Source organism: Amaranthus tricolor, chromosome 1 (assembly GCF_026212465.1).
Source record: "Amaranthus tricolor cultivar Red isolate AtriRed21 chromosome 1, ASM2621246v1, whole genome shotgun sequence".
Taxonomy (NCBI): Eukaryota; Viridiplantae; Streptophyta; class Magnoliopsida; order Caryophyllales; family Amaranthaceae; genus Amaranthus; species Amaranthus tricolor.
Genome location: NC_080047.1, coordinates 44785954 through 44795946, shown reverse-complemented (window position 1 = coordinate 44795946; position 9993 = coordinate 44785954). Strand labels below are relative to the sequence as shown.

Sequence of the window (9993 nt, the reverse complement as noted above, 5' to 3'; positions counted from 1 at the left end):
GGGTTCATCTTCCGCTCGCATATCCATTCTCCATCGAGGTGCCATAGGGATTTACTCTAAAGACAAAACCATTGGAAAAACATACAAAGCATAGTATCAGCAAAAAGGCCGACTATAAACACACTGGTGTTTGTCAACCAAGTTATTAAAACCTTTTTTTATTTGAGTAAATTCATTTTGAATATGCTTTTTCATTTAATAAATCATATTATGATTCAAATCCAGTTCAATGGCTCTATAGTCATTTCAAATTCTCATTTTTCATCATAAATCATAAGATCTCAATGGATCCAAATCAATTTCAAACTCATGTCATAAGTTTACATGGGTACTCTGTGAGTCATCCTGTGACTCGTTTGGTAGTCGATCTACCATCCACGACATGTCCGGCAAGTGTAACACAATGGTATTGTGAACAATACGCACTCAACATTGGTGAGCCGTTTAATTATGCACACAACATTTGTTGTGGCATATGTACCCGCCGTTTAGGCTAAAATATTTTTTGTACATAATATATATCTTGTAATTTTAATAGCATTTGAAAGTCAAAAATATTAACTTTTTCCATATGATAAACATCTTTTATTTGCACATAGCAAAACATACTTTATTTGTGACTTAGCAAAACATGCTTAGCATAATCATATCATTAAACATAACCTTTGTATTATATTGGGGCGTCACTAGTATGTATGGAAATGCATTGTGACAAAAAGAGATTAAAGTTCAATACGATTTTTTAAGAAAACCACTAAAATGTTTCGTTTCAATCCTTCTCAAAGTAAATATAACTTAAAAGGGTTTTGAAATTCATTCAAAACAACTAGAATATGATTCATAAGTCTATAAAATCATTACGACAGAAGATTTCATAAAACACTATTTTCTTAAATACGAGATAGTTTTGCCGGTAATAAAATCGATAATTAATTTAAAAAGTACATATTAATTCTCCAACAAGGCCCAAATTAATCAAGTCATTATAATACCTTATTTAAAATGAATTTAAGGTTGTCCTATCAGATTATAATTGGTTATGCGAATTTATAACGATCTTACAATTATTTTCGACAATTTGGGTATTTACCGTTATTTAAATGGTGTCTTAAATCCGTAAAATTTATAAACCATCTAATTTAAACTTAATTTATACTATGAGGCAGTAGGTTATTAATATAATTATAAATTTTTATATATAGGTCTATTTTTACCCAAATTTAATTAATAGTATTACACCTTTTAATAAATAAACATTTTCTACTAATTTGATAAATTAGTAAATAATTAATAATTTATTTTGTAAAATTATAAAAAAGTTCCAGAAGTCATATAACATGTTTATTAGGCCATTTGAACTTATAAAAATCATGTATGATGTTTTATTATTTTGTATAGACATTTTATCGATAAATAGAATAAAATAGGTTTAAAATTATTTGAGTCCGAATAAAGTATTATAAAAATTATATGATATTCCAGAAGCTATTTTAAGGGGTATAAAATTTTAAATAACCATTAAAAATCATGTGGGGTATTTTTAATAATTAATATTGTTATTTTACCGATAAACCGAATAAAATTTATTTCAGTTCATATATGGTCACGAAAATCCATATAAATTTTTATACATGTATCTACTGTTTATATAAGTGTCTCATAAAATTTTCATGTCCAAAAGAAGTCATTTAGTATTTATTTTATATTTTACCGTTTTCCAACTTACCGATTATTAATAATAGAGTAAAAATTATTAAGGTCCTTAAATGTCAATGAAACCTTCCCAAACTTTTATCAATTTTACCTACTGTCCTTATGAGTATGTGATAAAAATTTCAAGTCCATATATCTTTATTTGGTAATTATTTTATATTTTACCATTTTACAATTCACCGTTAAACAATTTAATGATTATTCAAAAATAATAAAAAAAATTCAAAACTAAATATATTCTGGCCAAATCTTGTCGGAGACATTATAATATGTTTTTATTAATTATTTTTGATGATGAAGAGTTCATCTAATACCATGTTTTATAATAAGTGTATTTAACACCTTAATATCCATTAAAATATCAATTTAACAAATAATCTCAACAAAAAATATCCAAGAATTTTTTTTAGCATATAGCTATTGGAAATTTCTTCTAAAATGAATTTCAAATATTTTCAAATTCATATAATCATTTCCATCACAATAACTTTCACAAAGTAGTGTTAAACATGCCTTTAAACATACAATAATTTATAAAATCAATATGCATGATGCCCACAATAATAATACATGTAATAAATTATTCTATACTCAAATTTATCATTTTGACATCATTTTTCAAGATTTAAGAACTTCTCTTTGGGAATTTATTTTTTTTTTAAAAACGAGTTTATACACAAACTTTCCCAACTTGTTCTTAAATCCTTTAAAAATCACCCATGTGACATACTTCGACTCCAAGCCTATATAATTATTCCGTAAGCTCCTACGCGTTCTTAGAAGTGGTTCTAACTTCGGGTCCTTGCCTTCAACTCCAACACTTCAACTAAACATATTTGTGAAAATACATCTTCTTACTTACTATTATGGCCTATTTGTGAAAATACTCATTTTATAATGATCTTAGTTTATAGAAAGATTCATGTAAAAAAAATATTTTACATGAACAAGTTTTAACAAAAACTAGTGGAATAAAGAAATGAACATAACTTACTCTATACTTGATGGATTTCTTCAAGTTTAATGTCTATGAAAAGCCCTTAAGATAAAGATTATTTTTATGGGAGATTTGAGTTTATAAACATAAATTTTCAGAAGTTTTAGATGGATTTTTAAAGGAGATTTGATGAGAAAATAAGGTGTTTAATTTAGTTATTGAAAGTTTGAAGGAATCTAGTGTTTGTTCATGGATGAACTTAGGAGCGATGTGTTGGGGTTTATGGCTAAATAATTATTCAGAAAATAGTGTGTTTTTGTTTCAAATATTTGCCTCTTGCATGCTTGTAATGATGCACTAGCTTTGGGTAGAACAAAAGAGGTTCTTGTGTATAGTTTTTAGCTTGTGTATGTAAGTATACAAAGGGCTATAAGGGGGAGTAGGACAACTTTAGCATGACTGGTTGGGATTGTTTTTTTGGTGATTTTTCTCCATCATTTGATCTATTATAGTGTAGGAAAGGTTTATCTAAGATAGTTTAAGGTTTGGGTAAAAATTATTGTACATGTAACAAGTTGCAACTTGTACTTCATGTTTAAAAACCACTTTGTATATGTGTGAAATATTTAATTTACTCCCATCATGGTTATATAATATGCTTGGGTAATAATTAAAATTTTCTCGAACTGTTATGGGTCGTTGCTCAACTTTAAGTTTTACCTCCAAAGTTTACGTTACTTGTTACGATTCATAATCACGTTATGAATTAACAAATTTCTAATCACTGTAGAGATTTTTCAAATTACTACCATCACTAATTAAATTGTAATTAGTAACGAACAAATATATAAGGAAAATTAGGCGCTAAAAACGACTAATGAAATCTTCTAATAATACGACTGTTTCAGATCGTCTTTCAAAAGACTGTCTCTCAAAAGAATTTATATTTAACAGGAAATCTTGTATGAGACCGTCTCATTGTGAGACGGGCTCATATAAGCAGCCCAAAGTTTAACTTATATAGCAATTTACTAAATAAAAACTATTTTTTTCATTAACTTTTAATAAACTAAAATTGGACTAACCCATATTAAGCCGTTTCACGGTGAGACGATCTTAGTAAAGAATTTGTCTTTAAAAACAGTCATATTTTAATTTTCTTTGTAATTAGTAATTCTACAATGGACTATTTGGCCCGTGTAGAACCCGTCTCATGGTAAGACCGCCTCATATTATATGTTGTGAAACAAGTCCTATATGAAATCGTCTCACTATGAGACGAATACATTCAATCAACCTATTTATCAAATTGATTACTTTAAAATTCTGAAGGATCAATTTAAGGATATATGTTACAACTATAGAAAGTAATCACATATTCACATTAACATGGTGTTTGGTATGAGAATATAAAATGTAATGGAAAGGAAAATGATAAAGAGGAATAAGGTTAAGGGTATGGGTTGTAGTTATATGTTGTTTGGTATGAAAATATAAGGGAAACACCTAAGTGATCATAGAAAAGAAATTTGTTACTTGACATAAATAGATGGTAACAAAGTAAGGATATCATTACCTTCAAGAAAAGGATTGAGTTAACCTAATATCATACCAAACAAATATGTGGAGTAATGGTAATTGAATCCCTTACTTAGTATTAAAAAGTTCATACCAAACACCCCCTAAGATTATAATTAGTCACTTTAAAATTATAAGTTATTTACGTTAAATAGTCTAATCTATTTTTTTTATTTTTTTATTTTTATGTACTTGAGTTGCACATTCCAGATCATAGTCATTTGCATTAAGGCAAGGCCCAGGAGTCTCACTTTCCCCCACAACCCAATGAAGTCGTTTCTTTTTTTTTTGCTTTTTTTTTTTTTGAAAATAGATAATAAAAATATATATTTGATTAAAAAGAATTATTCACATAGTGTACAAGATTATTATCTTTGGAGGAGAAAAGGATAGATTCAAGCTGAAGAAGTATTTTCCAGATTGCCCACCTTACTGAAAAGTAAGAAGGAAGTTTAAAGGTTAAATCTATCTGTATTTCACCCTCCAAATAACCTTACTTTGTTTTTGTTTTTTCTAATTCAGATTTATTGTTTTATGTGATTTGTAATGTTGGTGATTGATTGATGTTTTTGTATGCTTATATATTTGGCTTTCTTGATTGTGCTTGTTGAGAAAATTTTCTTTGATAAAGAAGGGTATGTTTAGGGTTTGATTGAAGATGAATTTTCTTCTTTTTCATGGGTTTTACGGGATTTTGAGATGGGTTTTAAGAATTTTTTAATGGGTTTAAAGAATTTTTGTTGCCCAATTTGAATTTTAGTTCTATACTTAACTCATTTAATCTTTTTGGTAGTTGGTGATTTCTAGAAGATCAAGATTGGATCTTGCTTTTGTGGGCATAACTTTTCCTTTTTCTTATGTTGATTGGCAATTGGCTTCTTCTTTGTCAACACAATTCTGGGTACTTTATTGATTTTGACTAGACTGAAATTGTGGGAGAGGAAAGAAAAGTTTCAATTTGTTAGTACAGGAGGGGAAAATTCATGGTATAAATCAAAAAATTTAGATCAGACCAAATTCACTGGTTTTTGATAGCTGAATAGTTGATACAATTGTTCAAGAGTTTTATTGTTTTGTGGGTAATGGCCAATTTCTGTGTACATATATTTATGTTGTAACCTATGTTACTTGGACTCGGGGACAGATGTCGGATATTGATGCGTGTTTAAGTGTCGAATATGTCTAAATATTCAGTTTTACGCCTAAAATGAAGTGTCTAAGTGCCATACCAATGTTTGAGTAACAAGTATCGGACACAGGTAGGTGAAGCAAAATGAAGAGTCCAAGTAACATAGGTTGTAATTTTGCAAGACTAGTTGGTGGGCCTTAGAACTTGGAAGTAAATTTTGGTTACTAGAAAATGAAGGAATTTGAAAATTTACACCTAGCTTATACTAATAATAGTTGATATTTCGATGCAGGTGACGAATCATGTCCCAGCAGCAAGTTGACGAATTTGATTATATGGCGGATGAACATGATGTGGCTGATTTGATTGATGAAGTAGAAGGAGATTTCTATGCTAGAGAGGATGAGAATTTAGGAATGGATGAGTATGATTTGGTCTGTAATCACTAATCTCTCTATTCATGTGTTCCTATTTGCAATTTAGTATAAAAGCTTGTTTGAAGTAGGAGTTGCCAATACATTTCTTCACTCATTTTGACGATTTTTGTACCTTTTGTTCTGAAACAATGTACATGATGTTTGCAGCAACTTACCGAGATTACTGATACATCAGCAGCCAGTGCTCGACGAGGCAAAGATATTCAGGGTATTCCGTGGGATATAATGAACGTAACAAGAGAGAAATACCGGTTAACTAGACTGGAACAGTACAAGAATTATGAGAATGTCCCTACTTCAGGGGATTCCATAGACAAGGTTGGACATTTGCCAATCGAGGTTTAGGGTGCCTTGTAGTGTATTGTTTCTTTGAATACATTATATGTTTGGTGTCTTGTTTATTGACTTATTTAGGTGTGATTAGGAATGGAAGTCAAAGGATAAAGGTGGAAATTATTACGACTTCTTCTACAATTCGAGGCTTGTGAAACCGACAATATTACATTTTCAGGTTCGTAGCTTTCCATTTTTCAGTACTGTTATTTTGGAGGAAGAGAAGTGTGAATCCTTTTATTTGATCGTCGTTGGGTGTTTACTTGGTGATGGATGTCTTTCCATGTGGACTGAACGTCGTGCTGTGAAATTGTTGGGTCTTTAACTGGAGGTTAGGTGATTTTTCCCCTTTTCCAATGACGGGAATGAACGTGGTCAATGCCCGTTTCTTGAAATTGCTTTTGGTTCTGTATCACAGTACTGCCTTGTCTTCGCCGTCCTTGGTCGACAGCTTTAGGAGTAGCACTTTCTTTATGTGTCTTGTCCCTTTTAGAGTGCATTTCTGTATGTATCGAACATTCCTATTAGAGTACTCAAACACCACCTTCACGGTGCCCAGTGCTGAATGTTTGACAAGCAATCAATATAATCTTTATCAATGTGCTGGTTTGAACTAGTTAGTTACGATCTTGAATAAACCAAGTGAAGTTCTGTTCCCTTTTTTAATTTTAAGATAACAATTTAGAAATAGTCTTGGCTAGGAACAATGTGGTTGACGGAGAACAATTGAGACACATAACCAGTGTTATATGATTCGCTAATCTCGCGAATCGTGAATTGACAAAAGCGAATTATGGTCGGTTTTGGGCTATTCTTGAACAAATTTCAGCGAATCGCAAATTCAAAAAGCAAATTAGCTATCGAATCATGTTACGCTGCACATAACCAATTGGTGACAAAGGGGTAGTTTACCCCTGTAAGCATGTGTTCTCTCGTCTTTTTCAATGTAGGTAATGGACATAATGTTATTTTCACTTGCAGCTACGAAATCTTGTTTGGGCTACTTCAAAACATAATGTTTATCTCATGTCCAATTATCAAGTGATGCATTGGTCATCAATGACTAGAACTTTGTCCGAGGTTGTAAACTTTGCCGGCCATGTCTCCCCAACCGAGGTATGATTTATAAATCTGTTTTGTTGTTAAGGAATTTACCCGATTATGTGAATCGTTGTTCCAATTTTCAGCGATGAGGAGATTGGGTTCCTTTCTTCTCGTATCTCCTTTGCTCAATGCTGTCTTTCTAGCTTCTTTCTAAAGCGCTTGTTTATCCAACTCTCATGGCGTTCGTTGTTATCAGAAACACAAAGGAAGCTTGTTGGAAGGTTTTACCCAAACTCAAATCAGTACATTAGCAGTCAAAGACAAACTCATGGTTGCCGGAGGATTCCAAGGAGAATTAGTATGCAAAGTATGTTAGTTTCTTGTTTTTTTAACTGATGCATGTCCGTTGCTCTTATCATGTGGGAAATCTTTTAACTTTTGATTCACCCAACGGTGAAATGCAACATTAGTGTCTCGAGTCCGTGTTGCTATTGAGCTTCCTTTAGATTCGATAGTATTTTGACCGATGTTAAATAATTTTCAGCGTCTTGATAAACCTGGAGTCAGCTTCTGTGCTCGGACTACATACGATGACAATGCTATCACCAACGCTGTTGAAATATTTAACAGTGTGAGGTAATGTATTGGCAAGTAAGCACCGTGAGTTAATCTATTTTGATACTGGACCTCGTTACATGGAAATCCTTTGCTGCAGTGGCTGTTATCATTTTATGGTGTCAAATAATGACTCTGGGATACGGGAATTCGATATGGAGAGATTTCAGCTTTTAAAGAATTTCTGTTTTCCTTGGCCTGTAAATGTGAGTATTTCTATCTTTATGTTTTGTGCATCATTTGTCTGCTTCCCTCTACAGCACGCCTCCTAGGAAAAATATGACCCAATGAAGGTAGAAAAGAAAAAAAAAAAAAATCCGTTTAGGGGGGGGGGGGGGGGGGGTGTGTGTGTGTTTGTGTGGAGGGGGTTGTCACATCTGTATACTGCATTTCATTGCTACCTGGAACGACATTCGATTAGGAACAGGGAACGGGAACAAGAACAAGGAATGCAACCTTGATTGACTCGTGAAAGATTGGGTACGGGATAATTATGTGAAAAAAATTCATTTGAAAACAAAGTTAAATTAAAATGATTTTTTGCTTTAAGAAATTGTTTTTAAGTGGAATTTTTTTGGTTTTCTAGGTTTTATCTTGTTTTTTTCCTCCCTTTTATTCTTTAATTTGTAAATGAAGGCCAAAATACTTTTTAAAAAAGGTATTTCACACGGGGACGTCGCCTTGAGCGATTTGGGTCGCGTTTCGTGGTGATTAGGGACGAATGTTCCCGGATCTTGGAACGTGATTACGTTCCACGTTCCATGTAACTATGTTGCATTTGTTTGATTTTAATCGCACAACGTTTTCTAGCTTATGATTCTTTCTTTGACGCAGCACACATCAATTAGCCCAGATCGAAAGCTCATTGCTGTTGTGGGTGATCATGTTGACGGTTTGCTTGTAGATTCACAAAGCGGAAAGGTATGGAAAAATACTCTTAAAGGCGTGAGCATCTTTATGTTCCTCTTTTATTTTCCCATTGTTGATGGTGGAACTTGCCTACTTTTAATGAGCATTTGTTGTAATTGTTGATTTATACTTGAGAGTCAAATTAGATTTACATTTGAGCCAAACAGGGTATATAGATGAGGGCTGATCCTAATTAGTGGATGTCTGTTGGAGTAGGTGGTCTCCTCGGTGGAAGGACATCGTGATTTTTCCTTTGCAACCGCATGGCATCCAAACGGACGTGTTTTTGCTACTGGCAATCAAGACAAAACATGCCGAGTTTGGGATGTGAGGAAGCTTTCAGAATCAGTAGCGGTTTTAAAAGGAAACTTGGGCGCAACTCGATCTATCCGGTTTTCATCGGATGGAAAGTTCATGGTTGCCGCCGAACCAGCCGATTTCGTCCATGTGTATAGTACGCAAGACAATTACGAGAAACGACAAGAAATTGATTTCTTCGGAGAAGTTTCTGGAGTATCATTGAGCCCTGACGACGAGTGTTTATACATTGGAATATGGGACAGGACTTACGCGAGCCTTTTACAATACAACAGGAAGCACTCGTACCAATACCTGGATTCATTCATCTGAATAACGGAAATACTGCTCAATTCATTTCGCAAGGGTTTGAACTTTGAAGATTGTTCGTTTAAGGTTCGACGACATTTTAGAATAAAGCAACCGGGTTGCAGGATATATCCGTAGTAAAAGTAGTGAAGCGTTACAAGCGTACCTTATAGATGTGTACAGTTAGAGGTATGCAACGATACGTTTGCTGTATCCCTACTCGTATAAAGAAGAAAGAAAAACATCCCCTCCCTTCTATATTTTCGTTACGTTTTATCGCATCTGCGTAATGTAAAGTAACAGTTTACCATTGTCTGATCTTGTTTGGGAAGAACTGAACATCTTTGACAGATATTTTGGAATCGTTCTTCACCAGAAGATTTGCATTTGTCTGTTGATATTGGTTATTTGTAGTAATTTCCATTTTATATGATATGAATTATGAACTTGACATGGGAGTTTGCTATATGATTGTTCTTCCTTTATTAGTGTTTGTGGTTGACAATCAGCCATGGAAAACGAGAGTCACTAGAGCGAAGATATGTAGACGAGAAAAGATGTGGACGAGATTTAAAGTTGAGAAAAAATGTAGACGAGATTTAATTTCGAGAAAAAGATATTACATCTAAGTGACTTCACCTATTAGATTATCACAAAATTTTAAACGAAACGGCCTCAAGATGAGATTATCT

General features: G+C 32.8%; 1 protein-coding gene across 4 annotated transcripts; it reads left to right on the top strand.

Annotated features, from left to right (window-relative positions):
- Positions 1–4441: 4441 nt before the first annotated feature.
- Positions 4442–9754, top strand: LOC130821376 (uncharacterized WD repeat-containing protein C2A9.03-like). Of its 4 annotated transcripts, none has more exons than XM_057687139.1 (10): positions 4442–4686; positions 5650–5791; positions 5942–6112; positions 6219–6305; positions 7109–7243; positions 7428–7538; positions 7716–7807; positions 7887–7992; positions 8621–8707; positions 8912–9754. In XM_057687139.1, exons 2-10 carry the CDS (start codon positions 5660–5662, stop codon positions 9323–9325), a joined length of 1335 nt encoding a protein of 444 aa, XP_057543122.1. In that variant the 5' UTR covers positions 4442–4686; positions 5650–5659; the 3' UTR covers positions 9326–9754. The 4 variants fall into 4 exon arrangements, with proteins under 4 accessions (XP_057543122.1, XP_057543096.1, XP_057543114.1 ...); XM_057687113.1 differs by having other exon boundaries at positions 4508–4667; XM_057687131.1 differs by having other exon boundaries at positions 4508–5129.
- The last annotated feature ends 239 nt before the right edge of the window (positions 9755–9993 follow it).

Bases quoted from the DNA above. Each gene is read 5' to 3' on its own strand.
- LOC130821376 (XM_057687139.1), top strand. From the start codon at position 5,660: ATGTCCCAGCAGCAAGTTGACGAATTTGATTATATGGCGGATGAACAT. The intron at 7,539-7,715 runs GTATGTTAGTTT...AATAATTTTCAG, and splicing joins AAGGAGAATTAGTATGCAAA to CGTCTTGATAAACCTGGAGT. The intron at 7,808-7,886 runs GTAATGTATTGG...CCTTTGCTGCAG, and splicing joins GAAATATTTAACAGTGTGAG to TGGCTGTTATCATTTTATGG.